Here is a 24,129-nt window from a genome sequence, read left to right as displayed (position 1 = left end):
GGGTCCCCTCAGGAGGCAGGCCAGGTAGAGGGCGGGTCCCCTCAAGAGGGAGGCCAGGTAGAGGGCGGGTCCCCTCAGGAGGAAGGCCAGGTAGAGGGCGGGTCCCCTCAGGAGGAAGGCCAGGTAGAGGGCGGGTCCCCTCAGGAGGAAGGCCAGGTAGAGGGCGGGTCCCCTCAGGAGGAAGGCCAGGTAGAGGGCGGGTCCCCTCAGGAGGAAGGCCAGGTAGAGGGCGGGTCCCCTCAGGAGGAAGGCCAGGTAGAGGGCGGGTCCCCTCAGGAGGAAGGCCAGGTAGAGGGCGGGTCCCCTCAGGAGGCAGGCCAGGTAGAGGGCGGGTCCCCTCATGAGGAAGGCCAGGTAGAGGGCGGGTCCCCTCAGGAGGCAGGCCAGGTAGAGGGCGGGTCCCCTCTGGTGGACAGGGTAGAGGGCGGGTCCCCTCTGGTGGAAGGCCTTGAAGGGGAACCCCCCTCGGGAAGGAGTGGAGGAGGACCCCCACAGGCAGGAGCGGAGGGCGTGCCTCCCCTGGACGGTCTGGAGGGCGGGCCCCCTCAGGCAGGAGCGGAGGGCGGACCACCTCAAGCAGGCGAAGAGGCCGGTCCCCCTCTGGAAGGCTAGGAGTGGGCTCAGGAACAGGACAGGGCTCGGGGACCGGAGTCGGTGCGGGAGCTGGAGTACCAGGAGGAACCAGGTGGTCCCCCAAACACTCCCAGCGATCTATTGCCTTATTTAACATGACTAGAAAATCCTCCAACTTACGGCCAAATTGAGCGTCCGCTGGGTCCCATAGTGGTGCTGTCATTCTGACTAAGGAACTGCGGGTGCATGCAGGCAGGTAGGACCCAAACGCAGACGGTTTCAGGAAACGGCACTTTATTCAAGCCTAAAGGCTAAGGCACAGGAATCAGGGAACTCGGGAGACAACTCGGAACTCGGGAGACTACAGGGAACTCGGGAGACGACAGGGAACACGGAACACGCAGGACTAGCCACCACCAACAACCACAGCAAACCACAATGACAGCACAAGGAACAAAGGAAGACGAGGGCTTAAATAACAAACACAACGAGGAACAGCTGAGACACATTAGGGGAGGGAACAGCAATCAACACAGGAGGGAAACACAGGGAAACACCCACACCCTGACAATGACAGGTTTTAAAAATGCATTGGAACCAATAACCAGTAATGCCAGTAAAACGCTTCAATCAGGTTAGAATTTATCAGAGCACATCCAGCGTCATGTGCCCCAAAACAGTGTGTTGCAGGGCCTAGTGGCGTCTCCTCTCGTCTAAAAAATGGATACATGTTTGCGTTAACATTAATTTCATCTATGGCTAAGTGCAACTTCAACAGCTCTGTACCTTGTGCAAGAAAACGCTCAAATTAGGAACTTTCGGTATAACGGCATTAGAGTCGCATGGGAAGTCAGAAAAAAATAAAACCGCTGTTACAAGCCATCGGCAAACTCCTGCCATCACCCAATATTTTTCAGTATTCACATCGTGAGCATCAAGGTGGTTCCAGCGTGACCCACACTGCATTAACAATGACCCTGTAATTCTAATGGTTCACAAACGGTTGTATGTGGCAGACACAAGCATATTTACCTAAATGAGGCATAGCTCACGTCAGCATATTCGGCGAAATTCCACAAACCTAACTTTGGTTTGTATCTGTCGTATCTCCTAATTGTAAACAGATATGTCTTATGGAGTACTACATTATAGGCACCTATAACACGCGATTATATGAATCACGCTCTCTGATATATTATGTGACTCACTGCATGTGGCTAATCAGTTAGAGTAACCACCAGCTGCAGACATTTTATGTCTGGGATCTATGTTTTTGTTGAATGTAGCATTGCATATTATACTCTTACGTACACACAGTTCTGTGTAGTCTTGTAATTTTGAATGCAAATACATTTATTTACTTTGCAAGTAATTATGGTACTTTGATTTTCCTTCATATCCTTTATACTTTTTTGCCAGTATGTAGGTTAAATAAGTCTTAAATTGCATTCATAAGTCTTCAACAGGTCTTAAATTTATCTTGTTGAGACCTACAGCAACCCTATACTAGAATTAGCATTTTGAGCAATGGAATTATTAGCATTGTTGACTTAATTATTAATTCAAATGTTGTACGTGTACATATATATATCCAGACCAAGGAGATGATCTGGAGGAAGTGACAGACGAGAGGCCCATGGTCGGCCAGAATGAGTTCAGAGTGATATGTGAAGCTATGAGTGGGATGCTGCACGAGAGCCACTTTGCCTCAGGTATAAGGGTCTATCTGTCTACCTATTCCTGACTGCCAATTGTCTTCCTGGACCAAAATATAGCTAATTTAATGAACTTTGATGAACTTATTTAAAAAAGACATGGCAAATGCATACACATCGATTATGATCATGGCATGAAGAACAGCATTTGTTAAATGTTGCGTGGCATTATGAACGCTGTAGGAAAGTGAGGGGAGTTATGGTCTGGTCAGGCGTGGTCGGATGGCTGAAGGTCCTCTTTCTCCAGGGAGGTGTGGGAACAGTATTCGGACAGAAGACCGTTTGATGAGTCCAGTGGAGTTCGTGGAGCAGGGTTCAGCAATGCCTAACGCCCTCTGGAGGAGGGACATCCAATGGGAAGGACAGCCGCTGAGCAGCAGTCTCATTGAGGTAACACACTTTCTGTGTGTGCGTGAATGATACTAATGTGAACTCACACCCACACCTATGCCATATTTTTTTTTTGCTGATTTGGAATGGGGTCCCATATGTCGTCATAAAGGATCTAAGCTCATCCCGTTTCTCTGCCTTGCCCGACCAGAGAATTTTGCCCGCCAATGAGACACGACCGTGCGAGCGCCACTGTGACGCAAGTGTTTACTGTTGGTGTTATGGCGCATAACAAGCCGGTTCTTTGACGTATCTTGTATTTCTACAGCGAGACTGTCGTTGGGGTTATCTCAGCCATGGTTGAGAAGGAATTGGGGGAAAGGAACTTTGGCTTTGACTCCCTAAAGTACATGAACCACGACATGGAGGAGAAAGGGATTGTTGGCCGCAAATGACTCCCGCTTGAGCCCCGCTTCCCGCTTCCCGCTGAGGGACCGCGGTGGTGCTCGGCGGGAGACAACCGCTGTCAATAATCGCGGGCAAAAATCCCTTTGTTCTCCATGTCGTGGTTCAGTCTACTTCAGATTGATGTGGACGTGGAAGAACCAGAGATGTCGGAGAACCCGACGCGGCCGTTTGAGATTCATAATATCGTCTGGAGGCTAACACAGCTTTGGCCGTGATAATATTATATGGCATAGATATCTATGTATAATATGATATTATTTAGATATAGAGCTCCAGGACTCCTGTGTGTTCTAGAATACTTACAGAACACGGCTAAAAGGCTGTGTGCGCCTCGCCGTTGCGATACATCCAATGTAAACAGAGCGCATGGTACCGTGGCTGCAAGCTGCTCAGGGCCACAAACAACTTTTTATGTAGTTGCTCCTATATCGATTTTTCCCAGCCCTATGTAAGTGTGTGTGTTTGTGTGTGTACAGCAAAATATATAAAATATGGAATAGGTGTGGGTTTATGTGAGAGTTCACATTAGTATCATTCATACCCTTTACATATTTCTGAGAGCGTGTGTTCTTGATCCTTCCAGAGGAAGATGTTGCACTTACACTCTGAGCAGTGTGAATGTCTACTGTGCCATCCAGACCCTCAAGCCCTGGTGAGTCCCTCTGTCTGTTGGAGATAGTTGCAACATGTTTGATTGGTCAAAGAAAAGATCCTAAACAGCTGGGAAGGCTGTTCAGGACTACTTATCATACCATTACTTCTATTTATCATACAAAATACTAATATTATTCTATTTCCGCTCATTTAAATGCTACTTATCATACTTATATTACTACTTATAAGTTTTCAAACCAATACTTCTATGTATCTTACTAGTACTACTTCTACTATTTATCAGACAAATGCTACTACTTGTAAGTTATCATACCAATGCTACTATCTATCAGACTAGTACTAATTCTACTACTAATACTTAAAATACTAATAAGGTATCATAGCAATACTACTATGATTCATACTTGTGCTACCTTTACTTATACCATTACTTATAAGGAATCATTCCGATACTATTATGCATTATACACGTATTACTTCTGTTAGGCTTAGGGCCGTTACATAGTCGACGCATCGCTACGCATACAAGTCCAAAAGGCTACGCGACGCGACGTTTCGGCCGCCATTATGCGTCGACGCGTAGCAAAACGCGTCCTCCCAACTTAGCTGGTTGAGCGAGTTCATCAGGCAAAGGTCCACCAAATTTTCCGGTATGTGGGCATAATCAACGTGTGTGTGTGTGTGTGTGTGTGTGTGTGTGTGTGTGTGTGTGTGTGTGTGTGTGTGTGTGTGGAGAGAGACTGTTTTCAATGTATTTTGTAATGGTAGGCTATTTACTTGGTCAGGATGTTTGAAAACAGGTGTCTTTCTGTAGGCAGGTGAGGAAGACGATGAGGAGGAGGAGGAAAGGCCTAATTTGGAGGCAGATCAAGCACCTCCATCAACCCCCAACCCCGCCTCATCCCTATCCCAATTTCCACTTCTATCTGACCCTCTAACCACTACCTCTTCCACATCTCACCCTCCCACCACTCTGATGGCTTCTACCTCTACCTCTATCTTCTTCCCTTCTTCCACCCCATCCTCCCACGCGACACGAGTGGCTTCTGCCACCTCTTCCTCACTATCTGACCCTACCACCACTCTGATGACTTCTGCCTCTACCTCTTCTCTTCTTCCACCCCACCCTGCCACCACCCTGACTGCAGTGGCTTCGTCCGTTCCTCAGTCAGTTACCCCATCATCTCATCCCCCTACCCCGAGTTCATCAGCCTCCCGTGGGGGTAAAAGAAAGAGGAAAAGCGTCAGGCCGAATACTGATCCATGCGAGACTGCCCGCCTCGATAGGCTGCAGGAAATTCGGCAGGAGATGGAGAAGGCGATAGAAAGGGTGGAAGAGAGGAAGAGAGAGAATGAGAGAGACAGGATGAGGGAACGAGATATGAATGACATTCACTTCTCCTTTACCAATTACCTGTGGCAATTCATGCAAACCCTTCCACAGGGGAAAAGTGCTTTTGCGATGAGCGACATCAGACAGCTGATGCGGGATTATGAGCCAATTTAATGATTTTCTTGTCACCCGATATTCTTTCTATTGCTGGCCTTATTTGTTTTAGCCTATTTTAATTAATTACGTAATGTTTTGTGTTCACGTTCTGTGTGTTCATGTTCTGTGTGTTCATGTTCTGTTTGAAACATAAGTTCAGTTTATAGCCTCTTTGAGTGAATGAAAAATGTGTGCATGTATGGTGGGTCAAGTTTCTGTATTTGATAAATAAACCCCTTTTCTCTGATAATGTTTCCTACCATATAATTTCTGTGGACATTATGCGTTATAGCTTTGGCTATAGGCGTACACGTAAATAATTCATTCATCTGTCAAGGCAGTAGCTCGTTGTATAAACATTTTATATGGATATGAATTATTGAGTTTGAAGTAAACCAAATTAGTTAATTTGTGTGATGTGATAACTAATAAATTAAAAGTCATGCTTCCAAGTGAACAATACGTTTATTGGTCAGTGCGCATACCCAATCGTAGCACACTGGTGGGGAAACACGCCAGCATCTGACAGAAAATAATCTGCCAGCTGCTCCCTGACAAGGGCCGCTCTCTGAGATGGTCTGGCTCTGCCGACCGAACACCGTGGTCCGTCGACTATATTCCGGTCCCCCTCAACATGCTGCCTCCACTCTCCAGGCTGGACCTCTCCGGTGTCAGCGGTCGTATCCACAAAGGAGGCGGGCATGTATCTGGCTCGTTCGGTGGATGCCAGGAAGTTGTGGAGAGCCACGCACGCCTTCACAATCTTCACCGCCTTTTCAGATTGGCAGTCAATTGGACGGCCAAAGATTCGGAAGCGCGCAGCCAATATGCCAAAGGCATTCACTACGCGTCTCGCCCTGGGCTGTCGGTAGTTGAAGTGTCGCGCAAACCTCTTACAAGGAATCCCCCAAATACCACAACAGCAGTCAATGGATCAATTATAAACAAATATACTTTATTGGCACAATCATATGACACTCTGTAAGATTGAGTCTATCACTTAGGTGGGAGGGGGAGAAGGAATGGCTCTAAGCCAGGGGGTAGACTGGTGCTACGATATTACCATACTACTATGTCGAGCCCACTTCAGTACACTGCACGCATTGCACACCCTGCCCTCACTTGACACACTGCAAACCTGTAAAATGCTGCACACAGCACACACTGAACACTGCACACACGTGAGGGGGGACCAACCTCAAGCACACGAAAATCAGGGTTATGAACCAACCTAGTCATGCATAATCATCACCACCACACTTGATTAGGGAAAAACCAGGGGCTCGCTGAACCAATAGGGCTAGTATCACGCAGTGCTTGCCATGCTGTTTTGGAAATACCAACTGGGCCATTTATAAAAATCAGGACTTGGAAGAGTACACCTACACCGTTCTCTGCTACATCAAGCATTGTGTTGACACTGTGGACAGGCGCATCCGGGCATATCAAAACCAAAAACCCTGGATGACAAAAGACGTCCAGACCCTGCTGAAGGAGAGGGACACTGCCTTCAGGTCTGGAGATGTGGTACATTACAGCGCTGCCAGATCCTGCCTGAAGAGAGGCATCAGGGAGGCCAAGACAGCATATAAGAGGAAGATTGAGGACCACTTCAGCAGCAACAACTCACGGCAGGTGTGGCAGGGGGTCCAACACATCACAAACTACAAGTCCAGCAACCTCACAGTAACCAACGTTGATGCCTCGCTATCTGAGGAACTAAACTGCTTCTTTGCCCGCTTCGAGGCTGAGACACTGGAGGTGGCTCCATCACATCCACCAGCCCCCAGCAACGACATCTTCACAGTGCAGGCACATGAGGTGAGGCGCACACTACGGGCAGTGAATCCTAGGAAAGCTGCTGGACCGGATGCTGTGACGGGGAGAGTGCTGAGAGACTTCGCTGACCAACTGGCTGATGTCTTCACTGATATATTCAACCAGTCCCTGTCCCAGTGCAAGATCCCACCCTGCCTGAAGTCCTCCACAATCATTCCTCTACCAAAAAAGACTACTGTCAGCAGCCTCAACGACTACCGGCCGGTGGCCCTTACACCAGTCATCATGAAGTGTTTCGAGAAACTAGTCCGGAGCCACATCACAACAAGCCTGCCAACCACTTCTGACCCCCACCAGTTCGCATACAGAGCAAACAGGTCTACAGAGGACGCCATAGCCACTTGCCATTTGAGGACTTGAGACTTGCTTGACTAACACTGATAAAAGACTCGACTTGACTTTGACTTGGTCTTCATGACTTCAGACTTGACTTAGACTTGATAAAGATGACTCGAAATGACTTTTTTAAAGTTAGATTAAAGGTTGGATATGGGAAACTATTCACATAATGGTTTTGGAATGTTTTGAATAGTTTAAGTTATTGTTAATGTTAAGACATTGTTATTGTTAATGTTGAAATAAAACTCAACTTATGAACTCTCTTTACCGATTTTTAAAAGCTCATAGCGACGTTAAAAAAATTAACGTCGTTAAAATTGGTTTGCGTTAACGCCGTTAATAACGCGTTTAACTGACAGCCCTAATATATTTGTTTGAGTTCTTTAACATTCTATATTTATTTTTAAAAAATAACCCTTTTCTCATTTAGTTTTTGTTTTAAAAAGCACTTATTTTGAGAGCTTTTACCCCAATTTCGTTGCACTTTGTGCAATGACAATAAAGAGATTCTGATTCTGACGTTGGTTGGCAGCATGGTTAGCAAAACCTTATCTTAAAAAACCCTAGCTACTACATCAAGTTGCAGAACCGGAGCCGTGGCCTGTGGTGAAGCAACGGGGCCTGTGGTGTGGCAGGTCAATTTTTTTCGGCGTTATACTTCAGGCCCTAGCTGCCCCAGTCGAGTTTTTCAACGTTTATTTTGAAAACTCCACAGGCCCCGACTCAATGATGCTGAATACAATCAATGCTGGACTTCGAAACCTTTAACCTTTAGTATGTTTTTAATGATGACCATGGTGGCTATTGTGTGTTTTTTGCTTTTATGTGTTATATTTCAGTGACTATTCATGCGAGAGTTGGTCAGTAAATGTTTTGTGATTATGCTGACTATATATAAAACTCAAAAGATAAATAACTCAATGAGGCTAGTGGGTGAGGAAGTTCTAGCAGTGATGTCAGATTGGGTGGTGAGGCCCAAGTTAACTTATAACTTAAGTTATAAATTACTACCACCACACACACACACACACACACACACACACACACACACACACACACACACACACACACACACACACACACACACACACACACACACACACGTTATGGTTATCAATATGTGTTGCAGTAAAATGTTTAGAAATGCTTAATGCAGTAAATAAGTAAAAAAAATATGCAAAAACAGACATTTCACTGTAATACTCTATTACACTCTATGTTACCCATTGCTCCGCCCTTATCAGGTACAATGGGATGCTGGTAAAATATGTTTTTGTTTATTCCCATGGTTATCGAAGAAATGCACTCTTGTTTATTTGCTAGAACATTATTCTGAAGAGCTATATTAGGAAAGTTATTGCAGTGTTTCTTTATTTCACCTCATTTTGAGTTCAATCTCTACATGGTCTGTATTCGATTACTTTTGTTTTGCCTCGTTCAGCCTGTAGGGCAGAGGTCGGGAACCTTTTTGACTAAATATATTTCATTGAGAGCCATATTGTATTTTTAACATATAATAAATGAAATATGTCTTACTTTTAATGCGACTTCTGGTGTTGCATGGTTTTGCTGATGGCCTTGTAGTCTGGTTCATACGTGGTGAGGTTGAGCTTCATGCAGGCGTTGAGGCTTCCATCAGTTAAACGTGAGCGTAGGTTGCTCTTAATGTTCCTCATATGCGAGAATGACTGCTCACATGCATATGTACATGCATATGTAGAGCCAAACATGGTCAATACGCCAAAACTCACACGCTGCATTGTGTGGTATGTCACAGGAAGCTCGTTCCAAGTTCCACGAAATTCTCCAAAACGTGCTTTGAATGACTGCAGGAGATTGGACGTAAAGCCAGCTAGCTGCTGGAGATCCAGATGTTGAGTGGAGTCACTTGCTAAGCATGCTTCTCTAAATTGTTGCAGTCTTTCAAAGTGCAGAAGACGACCTGTTTCAATGTCCCTGAGAAAGACTTCCAGCTTGCTTTCAAATGCAAACACTGCTTGTTGAAGGGATGAGATAGTATTTCCAATACCTTGCATTTTCAAATTGAGCTGGTTCAGATGGCCAGTTATGTCCACGAGATAGTGAAACTGCGGGAGCCAGCCAGTGTTCTCTAGCTCAGGATGCTTGATGCCTTTCATTTCAAGAAAGGTCTGGATTTCACTCAGGCAAGCTGCAAAACGGCTGAGCACCTTCCCCCTTGACAACCAACGCACGTTGCTGTGTAAAACCAGACCGGGATAATGATTCCCAACTTCTTCTAACAGAGCTTTAAACTGGCGATCATTTAAAGCTCGGGCAACAATAAAGTTGACCACTTGAATGACCAGCGACATCACCTCACCAAGCTCCTTGGCACACGTCTGAGCGCAAAGCGCCTCCTGGTGCAGGATGCAATGAAAACTCAGGATGGCTCTCTTTTCACGTTCACGGAGAAGCGCCACAAATCCTTTGTTCTTCCCCAACATACAGGGCGCACCATCAGTACAGACAGAAATAAGTTTATCCATCTGTAGTTTTTTTTCTTTAGCAAACTCCATGAAAGCCGTGAATAAATCCTCTCCTCTTGTTGTCCCTTTCATTGGCAAAACAGCCAAGCTTTCCTCACGCAGTTTGTCACCTGCAGCATACCTGGCAATTATACTGCACTGAGAGATGGCTAACGTCTGTTGACTCATCTAACGCAAGAGAAAAGTATGCCCCGGCGTTTATGTCCTTAATTTGTGTTTCCTTGACTTGATTGGCCATCATGATGCTACGATCGTGCACGGTTCTAGCTGACAGGGGCAGGGGCGGCCTTCCCTACAGGCGGGTTAGGCGGCCGCCTAGAGCGCCATCTAGAGGGGGAGCGCAAAATAATGCGCCCGAAAAAAAAAAAAAAAAACACAATTATATATATATTTTTTATTTATTTTTTTCCCCTCCTGGCGCATATTTTTGCACCCCTTCTCCAACCAATATTTTGACATTAAAAAAAATAAATCTAACATTAGGGTAAAATGAGCCAAAAATCGAAAACGGAAGGGGAACCTACCTCCTTGGTTTCGTCAGAACATGCTAGTAGGCCTACTATAAGGCGTTTGGTTAGAGTGTTTTCAAGAATCGAGAATCAAGAACGAAATCAAGAAAATTAAGAGGCAAAAGCCATCTGGGGCGCAATTTAAGAAGAAGAGAAAGGAAGAAGAAGAGAAACGTGCAAAGGAGAAAGGTAAATCTTTAAATCCTGTTCTTTGCCTATAATGAATTCCAAATAGGAAAGGTTGATGAATGTGTGAATTGCTTCGGGCACTTTAGTTGAGTTAAGAAGAAAATATGTACCTCAATCAAAGTTGTCCTACTCCCTGTCATATAGTTATTTCAAGATTTTACAGAGGCGGGTATATCAAAAATGATATGTCCATTTATTCTACATTATATAAAAAAAGACATGATTAAAATAGGGGCGCACTGTATAACGACCATAGCCAGTGCAACAGCACTTCAAATATATTACTCGTTGCATAGTACACCCTTTAAGGAAGACAAACACGGCTGGTAAGTGTGAGAGCGCCGAAATTGCTTAGATGCCATGCCGAGAGCGGTATTGCAGACATATAGAGATGTAGAACATTATAGCTCGCAACATATTGAGAGCTGTGAACTTAGTTCAAACTTTTGAATAATGAACTATGAACTGAACTCGTTCATTTTAAAATGTGTGAACTATGAACTGAACTAGTCAAGTGAACTTTCCCAAAACGGGGCATGTGTCCATAAACCGTCTCACAGGGGGGCGTGGTCGAAGCGTAGTTCAGCAGGGCACAGGCTTGCCATTTCCTCCGTGGATTTTATTCTTGAATTAATGTTTGTTCATCGTTGCGATCGTTGTTGTGTTGATGTGAAAGAAATGCAGTTACAGGGCAAAACAGTTTTTCAAGGTTGCAATTCAGTTTTCGTGGGGAATTAACGAACAATTTTTTATTTATTTTTTTGCGGAGGGGGGGGGGAGCGCCAGGAGTGAAGCTCGCCTAGAGTGCCAAATGTGCTGGGGCCGCCCCTGGACAGGGGCATGTCTTATATTCGTTTGATTATCTTGTCTTTATTTGGGAAGTCATCAAACAGTTCATTGGCCACATCAAGCATGAATGTTTTGGCATACTCGCCATCTGTGAATGGCTTTCCATTCCTTACTATTGCCAAAGCACCCGCAAAGCTAGTGGAATTACCGTCACCTTGCTTGGTCCACACACGTAGTTGCTGCTGACTCGTCTGCAATCTCCGCTGTAGCTCCTCGCATGCCTGTTTCCTGCTGTCCCCCGCTGGATATTTCGATGCAAATGAAGCATGGCCTCCTCGGCCATTACAACTTTGGACTTCAACTACCAATACTGCGTCCTCGTTGTTCTTTCTAGTGTCAACAACGACGTAGAGGGAGACTTTGTATTGCCCTACTGCAGGGCTATTCAACCTCCTTAACAAGTGGGCCGAAAAGGAAAACCACTGGGGGTTCATGGGCCACACCGAGTACAACTACGTGAATGAATCACTACAAATAAATCGTACTTAAAGTAGGGCTAACTTAATATATATATTACTACTACATGGAATAAACTTGTCAGACGCATTCCTTCCTTCTTCACTTTTAATCGGATCATTATAAAAGATTTTGTTCTCACATATTTTAGACACGTATTTAGAATTCAACAATGCTGTTTGAATCATCACAAAACAGAACTACTGTACATATGAGACATTTTGAGCCAGTGAGTCAGTGAGAAGGATTGCACTGCCTTGTTTGCCTAGTTTGGCTCATCCTGAGACACTCATGCAGCTTCTCCTAGGTCATGGAGCAACGTGCCCTTGTTCTGATGGCATTCATATGAGAAAAGCTAGACTCACACGTATCGGTTGAGCCAAACATTGTCAGAATAAGTGATGCCAGTTCCTGATTGTGGGGTACTGATACTGGCTAGTATCACCGGCTACACAAAGAAACCTGATTTGCATGCAACTATGTTTCTCCTTTATTTTTTGCATGCAACCTCTTGCGGGCCAGAAAAAAATTAAGAGGGGCCGCTAGTTGAATAGGCCTGCCCTACTGAATAATAAAATACTTTTAACCTTTTAAAACGTACAACCCCATAGCTGTAAGAGAAAGCTACCAATTCCAACACACACACACACACACACACACACACACACACACACACACACACACACACACACACACACACACACACACACACACACACACACACACACACACACACACTCAACAAAAACCGAAGACACAAACACACACGCGTCTGTCTAATCAAACCATAGCTCACATCCTTGGCAGGGAGCAATAGCCATGTAAATATATACTACTGTGTGTGTGTGTGTAGCCCCCTAGGGTGCCCCCTAGCTGCTTCTGAATAAACCACGCCTCCAAGTTTCACTTTCGAAACATCACTGCGTAAGAGGAAATTAATCGTTTACCACCAGTTGTGACTGTTTCAGTCCGTAAGCAATTAAACTGGATTTCCCGTCATATTTTCGCAGGTTGCTTGTTGTTGTGAGTTTGTAAGTACATAGCCTACGTAGACGTCTACTTGAGACTATACGTGTCACATGGTTATCATATTTGTAACTACAGACGGAATTGCAGACGGAACTATTCAAAATGAACCCTTTGGATACACTTGACGACCGCCATCTTCAAGGGTTTTTCAGGCGCAGTAAGACAGAAATGTCTTGTATGGATAAGCCACAATCATTCTTAAAGCAACTGCGGGACCACGAGCTCATTCTTGAGGAGACATTTCAGGTGAGACTAAAAGTATCTCGGATCAAAGAGCCATGAGTGTGAGCATAGTTACGTATTGTAACTCTAGATTCTATGAGTATAGGCGCAGCCTTTTAAGGCGGTAAAAATGTTTTGAAATCCCCGCCCTGCAACAGCGTGGACCTCAATTACGTCCGTGGACCTCAACGACGTCCGCAGCTTGCATATATAGGCGAGCGCAGGCGGACGTTCTGCTCCCAATAAACAGATTTTCTTCAGCTATTTAAAGGACAACGAGGCGACACTTAAAAGGCTGCGCCTATACTCATAGAATCTAGAGTTACAATACGTAAATATTCGTTTGGTTCACGTGACGTCACTGTAGCTTTGCACCGCCATCTTGACGACCGATCCCACCCACTGACCAATCAAACAATGAGGATGCACTATTTTATTGGTAAGAAAAGGTAATAAAAGGTTCTGAAAGATGTCATATCCATGTAGCTTACTAATGAATAAAATGCATACAAAAAGCGTTGGCATATGACCCACTATGTTCTGCTCCATATTCATCCGGTTCATCTACGTCACGTTTTCTGGAGCGCCGCCATTTGCACGACCGATCTTGCCAAGTATGGCCGCCCACACCACTCATCTGAATGTTAGAGAGAGACAGAGATATTATCGATTTTAGGCTCCGATCCTTATTTGTTATCCCCAGTTATTTTTTTGTCCATTAGTTTGCTTGCCTCAAATCAATCTTCATGACATATATATTTATTCAGGAATTATCATATTTCTTTCAATAGCTTCCATGCCATGCGACCCAGTGACTCCAAACCAGTATCCAATTGTATAACTAAACCCTGAGAATAGGACACACCACTTTTTATGTTATTTTAGTGCTTAATCTCTATTTTATATGAATATTAATATGCAGGAATTATCATATTTCTTTCAATAGCTTCCATGCCATATGACCCAGTGACTCCAAACCAGTATCCAATTGTAGAACTAAACCCTGAGATTAGGACACACCACTTTTTATGTTATTTTAGTGCTTCCTCTATTTTATTTTATATGAATATAACATCTCAAACGTCCACGAAAATCTGTTACCTCAATTTCATACCCCTCGATGTTAATGAAAAACTTTTCTTCCTCCCATCTCCAGGAGATGATCCGTATAAAGAGCAAGGAAGTAATGCAGGACAACGTATATGAACTTCTGAACTGGATCGAGACAGAGCGACCCTGGAACATCAGGTTGTTCTGGATCTGCGTCTTCAAGGAATTCATCATGACCCAGTACCCCACTCTGAAGCGGCTACAAGACTCTCTTCGTAAGTCCCTTCGATGGTCAGAACCCTGCTGTGGATGGGGGGGGGGTGTGGTTGTGCCCGGTCCGCGTACGCACCAATAGATGTCACACACGGCGGTCCATCGCGCTCCTCTTCCTCATTCAATACAGACGAGTGAAGGAAAGAGCTGCGTGTGTGTTTTTCTCTTTCTTCTCCCGTTACTATTCCCTTTTTTACGGTAATTACCGTTTGCAAAACACTGTATATTTATGAACACATGTTGAAAGTTTGAATGTTATGTGGGCACTTTATCAGAACTGCCTCTTATCATTAGTAATATTTTATGTTTACAGAAATATTTAATTTATATTTAATATATTTTACATTTTATGTTATGTTATGTTACAGGTTACACTGTTTACAATGGCAGGGCTTGCCATAATGCCTTTTTATGTAAATCGATTTAAATCGGAAATCTGTTTTTTTATGAAAGAAATACACCCGCGGATGAGCAGTGGCACGTTTACTTTAGGTGGATGTTGGAGGTTTACTTTCTCGTGGATGTTGATGGATATTGCACAGATACATCTTACTACGAAACTACTTCTTTGAGTGTAACTCCCTCTGCATCAGCAATCGGCGCAGCCTGGAAACGGATCTGTGATATCGTCTGAGTAATAGTTTATGCACTTAATGGTCGGAGTGCTAGCTTGTGGAGATTGACATGACAGGGGCTGGTTTCCTATTCAAAGGTAACCTGTGGAAATCTATGATTACCCCAGCTGCCTTGGCCCTATATAATTCATTACTGCAGCCAGGGGGAATGCAGTATGATCCTCCTGTAGACCTGGTTGTTTGCTTTTCCGTAGCAATTTCAGCGAGCCTCAGAGTCTGACTCATTGCCTGCTACGGCTGCTAGAGCCACAGAGTAGGAGTAGGTTACCATGCCAATGACGTAGCTGATTGTCGAAATCCAACATGGCGGCGCCCCGTAACTTAAACAACACTTTCATCGAACAATTGTATCCCTTTTAGTAAGTTCAGTCATTTTTAGTAATTGTACCAATGAGAAGGCAGAAAATACATCTGTTACATCAACTAAACTTCAATTTTCAGTTCAAATCATCTTTAATGATTTGTTTAGATCAATCTGTTTATTTCAACAACTGCGCCATACACATTCAACATCAAAATTATGTCAACGTGGGCTTAGGCTGATAGGCCTACATGCGCTGAAAACAGATTGCAATTTATTTTACTGTACACAGCTTGCATGACGGTGAACTAGACACGTCTTTAGCATATGGAAACGATGGCCAAAAAAATAACTTCACACGTCTTTTTAGAATTTATTTGTTGCCAGCATTCGTAGGGCCCTATTTTAACGGTCTGAAACGCAAGTGGGAAGCGCAAAGCGCAAGTAGCTTTGTGGGCGGTTCTACGGCGCTATCGCTATTTTACAGGCGGATAAATGACACTTGCGCCACAGCGCAAGTGTCAAAAGGGTTGGTCTGAAGCAGCCTAATTACCCGTAGGTGTGGTTTGGGTGTAACGTGCAATGAACCAATCAGAGCGTTTTCTCGCATCCCCTTTAAGAGCGATCGGCGCTTGTTCCATGGCGGATTGCTATTATGATGGCGGATTTGCCAGGCACACGCCAAGAAAGGTTCACAACAGATGATGTCCAGAGGAGGGAGAAAATAATTTATTTTTCGGCTAAATCTCCTTCAAATCTTTGCAAGTCGAATAAAAAATGTCGCAAGGACATACTATACTTTCCGATGTTTTGGGCTCACTTTCTCTGAATCACAAGGTTATGAATGCATGGTAATAATTGTACAATGTAGCTAAACAATAGAGCGGAAATGTCATTAGTTTGCTTACCTCACTATATACGATGCAGCTCCTCTGACGGATGAGCTCTCCTCTCCCATGCTGCTGCTGGGGCATTTGGACGTAATGGCATTGGCACATGCAGTTCAGCATCACGTCTCCTTAAGTCCTCTAATGTATCCTCATTAATATCATCGACACATCCATGATTCATGGCAATGCTGTGTAAAACACAACATGCCACAAAGAATGCTATGACTTTTTGAGGACCATACTTAAAAGTACCACCTGACCTATCCAAACACCTGAAGCGCATTTTCAGCATTCCGAATGTACGTTCAATTACACTGCGTGTTCGTGTGTGTTTCCTGTTGAATAAAATTTTGCGCACTGTTGCTGGCATAAGAAATGGGGTCATGAGCCATGTCTTCAACGGATAGCCGTTGTCCCCTAACACCCACCCATCCAAGGGAGGATTCCCCTCGAATATGGCAGGAATGGTCGAGTTTGCCAACATGAAAGAGTCATGGCTTGAGCCAGGGTAATTAGTAAAGACATGATTTATTCTACAATTAGCATCGGAAATGACTTGGATATTAATCGAATGAGTTCCCTTCCGGTTTATGTATATGAGTGCGTTTACTGATGGGGCAAGTAGCTGCACATGGGTGCAATCTATAGCACCAAGGACGCCAGGGAACCCATACTTGGTCCAAAACTCCTGCTTTGTTCTTTCCTGGCTGTCAGGTGTAACGGGGAATTTGATGTATTCCCCAGCATGTCGGACTAGACCTGACGTAACTGCATGTATAGCCGAACTTATTGCCGATTGTGAAATGCGTCCAATTGAACTAAGGGGATGCTGGGACGACCCAGATGCATAGAAATGCAGTGCCGCTGTAACTTTCACTGCAACGGGGAGGGCATAGGGACAGCGTGCATCAGTCCCCAGCTCATCTGCCAGGAGAAGGCAGATATCTGTGACAGCCTGACGGGTCAGGCGTAGCTTACGCCTGCATTCCTCCTCACTCAGGGAGAGATAGGTGTGTCTGGGCCGGTAGACCCTCTCCCCCCGGCGTCTGATCCTCTATCCCAAGACGTATTCCATTCCACTGTGCAATAGAAAAATTATGAGCAACCTCAACTTAACTGGTAAGTTGCAGAGTAAGGTTTTAAATGGACTTACAGAAGGTGATTTCGCAGTCTTCAGAATTTATTTCGCAGTCTTCAGAATTGTGGTTCCTGATTCTTGACGGACAACCCACTTTGACAGGTGTCCTTATATACATGTGTCTCTTGCCACTATTGGTCAACCAGGTTAATTTGATCCGTCATTACGCCTGCTACAATTCGCGTGAATAATTTGGGTAAATGTGTACGCTAGATTTATGCCTATTTATTTTATCTTTATAAACACCACAATGATTTTCCTTGTGTGGTAATATTTTATTAGGGGTCCAAGCCAACAGGTTGGATCCCTATTGTTTTAGTAGTGTTTTTTATTCTTACCCCCACAAAAGTGGTACCACAGCCCAAACCGTAAATGGTGCACACACGCCAATTGCATGACTAGATCCAGATCTGTTCGGACTAAGCAGACGACAAAATCCAGACCTGCTGGTCCCTAGGTGGCGCTATACCAAGGAAAACGCGTTTGGGGCTATAACTCCCACACCAAACCTCCCGCAGTCAAAAACGTTAAACGCACAGATTCACTGGAGTCTGCTGCATCTTTTGGCATAGGCCACGCCCATTTGCATCTATAAAATCTTTCCGCAAAATCTCGAAAACCGCTAAACTGCCTTTTCGCTACTCCTCCCGCATTTCTTGTCCAATTTACACCAAACTTTGCACTAGGGCTGGGGATAAACGATTATTTATTAAACGATTAATCAGGCGATTATTTCATCGATTAGTCGACTAATCTAATGACTGATTGGATGGTTATCTATTTCTGTTGCTCGATTAATAAAAACCATAATGTATCTCAAATAAATACCAAAAAAATCTTAATAATATGCTTTATTATTATAACAGTTTTGCACAGCAAAAAACCTTCTGCTTTCCACAAAATAAAATAAATAAAATAGTTTCACTGTTATACAAAATGAAAGGCCAGCTGTGCTCAAATCTGCCAGTGTGAGTGTGGCCAGTCTGGCCAGGACAGGCCAATTTGGCCACTTGGGAGAGGTGTGCTGCTACGGTACGGGCCGCTACGGTTCAGATGCTAATGAGCCGACACGCTCAGTCGCGCACACGCACGGCTACGCAACCTGAGCTGGATGACGTATAGTCCATGCGACGACCACGGACATAATAAAGGCGACGAGCCTTCTTTCCCATTAAACGATAAACATATATCCAAATAAGCAACAGACTCAGCAAAGTGCGAACTGTGTTCTCTGTGTTGTTGTCCATTGTCCATGAAAATCGTCGACGGAGAAATTTGACGTCGACGAATTTTCATCGACGCGTCGCTACAGCTCTACTTTGCACACAACATCTTCAGACGCACACGCAAAGAAATAGCCCTTAAAATAGCATCTGAACAACGCGCCACTGACTTTAAACCAGGTATTTCCTGGTCTGTGGTGCAATTGTATTCAGAAACTGCAAAATACCGTTTGCGCCAGAACACCCCTCCTCCTTTCGCCGAACCGCCCCTTGGGGCGCAAGATCATTCCCTAATTTACCGGCGAGTGGCGGTGGTGGGAAAAGAACGCTCTGCGCCAGTTGTAAAGCAACAACACATGCGCCAGTGACTAAGTCACTTGCGCCGGGTGCAAGATAGGGCCCGTAGTGTTGATCAGCAGAGAAATAGTCTGCCAAAGACGTTGACATCGCTTAGCAACTGAGGACGCTGGGGTTGATAAGTTAAAGAACTACTTCCGGAGTAATACGATAGAAAAAAAGAAAAACTTTCAGTGAGAGCGGTCATCATAGATTGGCGAAGTCACGCCCTTTCCGGTATAGTCCATGGGACCTATGAGATCGAAAAATATGAATGGGTCTCAATGGAGAGAAAGTAATTATTATCTGGTCCCAGTCTTTATATGCCCTGGATTACACATATGTTGTTTGTGGATTTAAATGATAATTTTTTCATCATCTCCTGGAAGGGGCGTGACTTCCCCACTCTATCATATGCTTAGCTACGATGAATTATCAAAAAATTATTCACCACCGGAAGTTGTGAAGGCCCATGCAAGTGAACGGAGGAGCATTCAACAGCATTGAGAAGGGCCGTGTAGTAAATAACGATGGTCACATTCATTATTCGATTTTCTACGTGACTCCGGCTATTCGACGATCGTTGCCCATCCCTAATTACTTGTGTGCGTGTTTGTGTCCTTTAATATGTTAAAGGACAGTAATTTAACGATAAGTACGTTGAGTATATCCAAGTAAATTATTGTAAATTATTGGAGAACTAATTGGCAGTGCTTTTCTTACTGTTAGAATCTCAGAAACAGCTCACCAGCTATATTGTCAGTAACCTGAGCCATTTTTTCTTTTGAGGACTGTTTTCTTTTTTAAGTAAAAGATGTAGTGAAACAATAAGCACATTGAGTATTTACAAGAAAATAAGATAAGATAAGATAGGATACAACTTTATTAATCCCCCGTAGGAGAAATTAGTTTGTTGCAAAAACAGCCCAGCAGCAGTGGAAGGACACAGTATAAAATGACAATGCAATAAATACAAAGTGCTAGTGCATAAGTAGACGCTTATAGTTAAAATAGGGACAAAAACCAGACAAACAGAACCAACATCATGATGGGTGATGCATATACACATATATACTAGGGATGGGCGTGAGGAATCGAGTACTCGAGTACTCCTCGTTACAAATGAACTCGGTTGCTGGACAGGCAAACTCGAGTTTGCATATACACACACAAACAAAGTTTTCTGAAGCAAATGTATCAATTTTCTGTGCGGCGCCACTAACGCATGCCGTGCAGGGGTTGACACTAACCCTGCGTTCACACCAAAAGATGCAAAAAGTTGACGCGCGTCACGATCCCATTCAAAGTGAATGTAGAGACGCGTTGCTGCTTTGCTGCCGCAGCATTTGCTGCCGGGAAAACGGGCAGCAAAATTTGATTTGCTGCGCGTCAAAATCTGATTTGCAGTGCGGCATTCCCGTGCCCGCTGCCGGGCACGGGCGGCGGGCGCGTTCACGTATTTTGCGGCGCGTCAAATGCTGCTCGAGTTGAAATATTTCAACTTTTCGGCAGCAAACGCGTGATGACAGCCAATCAGCGTTCAACAGCGTTGCCACTGAGGCGTTGCCACTGAGGCGTTGCCACTGAGGCGTTGCCACTGAGGCGTTGCCACTGAGGCGTTGCCACTGAGGCGTTGCCACTGAGGCGTTGCCACTGAGGCGTTGCCACTGAGGCGTTGCCACTGAGGCGTTGCCACTGAGTGACATGCCGTAACAGCCAATCAGTGATACTTAAATGGAGGAGAAGATAATAATTGCAGTCTCCGCATACCCGGTGATCTTCAACACCACCGTGGCCAGTTATAGTGTCCAATACATATATATATATAAGTATAAATGTCCAACCGAGAGATCCTAGCACCGATCCTAGCTAGCAGGTCATCAAACTGGGCCGGAGTCAACCTCAAATAGCGCTGGAAGCGTTCGTCGTCCAGACGGAGCTCCTGCAGAAGACGGTGAAATTCACCAAGCTCTGTACGGCTCCGAATGGTCTCATGAACCCATAAACGACGGGCATTCCGACGTCTCTCCCTCTTCCACAACAGGTAAAGACATGCAATGCTCGTAATGTCGGCCATGGTTGTGAATGAATTCAGAAGCACCGCGGGAAAAACTTGCGGCGCAGCAAAACCTTTGACGCGCCGCAAAACTTTTGACGCGCCGCAAAACTTTTGACGCGCCGCAAAACCTTTGCCGCGCCGCAAAACCTTTGCCGCGCCGCAAAACCTTTGCCGCGCCGCAAAACCTATGCCGCGCCGCAAAACCTTTGCCGCGCCGCAAAACTTTGGCGGCAACGCGTTCGGGCAGCAAATGCATCTTTTGGTGTGAACGCAGGGTAACGGTTGCCCGCTTGCCCGGGGCAAGTAAAAAAAATGTTTGGGCAAGTTGAGATTTTTTCTGGTTGCAAGTGGATTTTGGGTGGATGTTAATATAAAAGCTATTTATTCAAATGTTTTTAGAAACTGCAGAACAACCTTTTGTTCCTCAAAACCACACTAAATAGAAGTATTTGCAATTCATCAGTGCGCTGTCTTCTCTTCTTTCGGAAAGCGAGTTAACACTCACGCATCGCTTCAGTGCGAATATAGCCCCGCCTTCTGTCACTCACTCGCAGTGCGGTCTCTGGCAGTGATTCGCTAAAGGTTAGCCAACACAGCTAGCATCTCAAGTGCAGCACCTCCGCGAACGGTTTAGGTAGAAGTTAAATGGAGTAGTGACGGAGGAGTGCAGTTTGGAAGTACTTTGGATTGAGGCAAATGATCAAGGAAAGTCAAGAACACGGTTTTGGGTTTCATAACTGCACATGCACACAGCAATAGCGATCTTTTTCACGAAATTGGACCCTCACAAACTACTGTATATATTACATGAAAGCTGAGCCTCCACTTATTCCAACAGTCCAAACCATATCATTCTGAGACTAAAACTCACAAATAACAACTTAAGAAGAAACGTCCCCTTTTCTTTTAACAACCAAAAATGAAGTATTACCTTTGTGTTTTTTGTCCACAAAGTTGATTCTGATCGAATAAAACCACCATAAACAGATTATCCAGTATCTGGGCCAATTTTTGCAACTTAACATGGTGTTTTCAATCAATGAATAAGAGAAGGTTTCTTAGGAAATAGGTAAATTGCCTTCAATCAGAAAACATATTCTTCAGCGCAATCTAGTGGCCATATATTTATTTGCGAGTGTTTGGCTTGGTGCATTCGATTACTCTGAACTTTAAATAGAGGTGTCAAGTGTCAAAATAGTAAGATATCTACCTTTATTTGTGTCTCATAGTAAGACAGCGCTCCCAACTGATAACGACCAACTGATACTGATAATTATTTCAGGTGGAAATGTTATCTTCCACTTATGCTGTGTTCCATGGCTTTCTTCACTTTAAGTATTATCCCCATTGAATATTTCACTTGCACAACAATCTTTCTTTTGGCCCAAAGATGACATTATCGCCCTTGCAGTTGTGGAGATATAATCTATTTACTTTGGGTATGTTCTTTCCTGAAAAAAACTTTCCCCCTGATATCAAAAATTATATTTTTTCCAGGAATAGTGTTGAAGTTAGAAAATCCAGTATCGTGACTGACAACCCTACTAGAAACGCGATTGTGATTATTCAGTTAGAGCTACAAGAAACTTGAAAGTTAAAAAGTCATATCTTTGCTACTACCTCTGACATTTAGCTATGTACATTTGCATAAAATCATGCAGGTCTACATATAACTTGGCGATAGCTTTAATAGGTTGGAACGGTGGACTGAAATCACTTCATGGCACGATGTGACCGCTCGATAAATAAGTAAACGAGAGAAGTTTGTTATTTTTTAAACACAACATGTGTGGAAGCTAACATTCAGCTTCAGTCTGAGCTAGGATGATTATTCGGAGCCCCCCCAAAACCAGGCCGGGTGCCTGGCAAAAAGAGGCCCGTTCACGATTCTGATTATAATTTGGGCAAGTGAACATTACATTCGGGCAAGTTGAACCTGACCTGTACTTGCCCGATGGGCAAGTGCTTTTGAAACCCCTGCCGTGGGATGAATTGATATGTAACTTACTTGCTCCTTTTAAGTATAACATTGCTTGGGGAGTCCAATTCCTCCACTGAAAAGGGTGGAAAGTGCTTACAACTCTCTGCTAGTTAGCGATCTATCTCTTCTCTACATGTAGTTGTGTTGCGCGAATGCTGCTGAGGGAGGTAGCCTTTTTGATTGATTCGCTGAAGTGTCCAATCATGTGGTGATAACAAAAAAGAAAAGCGATACCATTGGCCTGGGGCGCATACTGGCGCGACCCGAGGGCGAATTTTCTTGCGACAATGAAAAGCTTTCTCTGCTTGATAGACAGCGAAAAGTTAGCGAGCACCCTCTATTGACCCACCGCCACTGTTATTGACTGAAATTATGTGTTTCATTCAGACAGGTTTGTCGCTTTGCTATAAAGTACCACTTTAAGAGAAAGACGGTGGTACATTATTATGTATCATTGAATTTATCATATTTTTTCACCCTGAATAATATGAATTAATATGGTTTTTGTTATATTCCTGAGCCTAGGCTCTCTGCCGAACGGGGAAAATGCGGAGATCTGGACGTTGGATAAGTACAGGCACCATCTGCCTGTTACCTGTGGTGACAAGCAGGGGACGCTCTACCGCGACAAACTGGCAAAAGGTGAGCCGGTAACAGCCTGATTAGGGGCTGGAATGTGTGATCATTTTATTCCTGTTCCAAGGGTTGAGTTTATACAAAGTTGTATACAGAAACACAGCAATGGGATTTATGTTTTGTTATTTATGTGAAGGAATTGGTCTTGAAGTTTTCAGTGTGGCGTTTGAGTTAATGAACTAATAAGACTACAAGATGAGCCATAAAGGAGTAAAAGACTGTTTTCCTCCTTGGTTTAGGGGATTCATGATTCAACTTTCTGTATTATTGTTAACATGAATTATTATGGTTTTCATTGGAAATGTTGAAAATCAAACCAGGTATTGCATTTGAAATTAAATAAATATATACAATTTAAAATTTAAAAGACATTGGTTACACTGGAAACAGTAACCAACTGGAGGAAAGGGAAAAACCAAACAAGATGGGGTTTTTATTTGTCTCTTCAGGTTAAACAGAGTGGGCTTGACCAGAGATT

General features: G+C 44.2%; 1 protein-coding gene across 10 annotated transcripts in view; it reads left to right on the top strand.

The window, feature by feature from the left end:
• Positions 1-24,129, top strand: part of LOC132472485 (uncharacterized) — a 152,398-nt gene that overhangs the window by 109,600 nt on the left and 18,669 nt on the right. For 2 of the 10 annotated variants that reach the window (XM_060072115.1, XM_060072147.1), the window contains 4 exons: positions 2,169-2,285; positions 2,536-2,678; positions 3,670-3,738; positions 4,516-5,488. In XM_060072115.1, coding sequence (XP_059928098.1) covers positions 2,169-2,285; positions 2,536-2,678; positions 3,670-3,738; positions 4,516-5,208 — 1,022 coding nt within the window. In that variant the 3' untranslated portion in view covers positions 5,209-5,488. Of the gene's footprint in view, positions 1-2,168; positions 2,286-2,535; positions 2,679-3,669; positions 3,739-4,515; positions 5,495-24,129 lie in introns of those variants that run through there. The other 8 variants (XM_060072139.1, XM_060072105.1, XM_060072163.1 and 5 more) reach the window with 7 other exon arrangements.

The sequence above is a fragment of the Gadus macrocephalus genome, chromosome 2 (genome assembly GCF_031168955.1).
Source record: "Gadus macrocephalus chromosome 2, ASM3116895v1".
Lineage (NCBI taxonomy): Eukaryota > Metazoa > Chordata > Actinopteri > Gadiformes > Gadidae > Gadus > Gadus macrocephalus.
The sequence above is the reverse complement of the archived record's forward strand: the minus strand, read 5'-3'. Positions and strand labels throughout refer to the sequence as shown.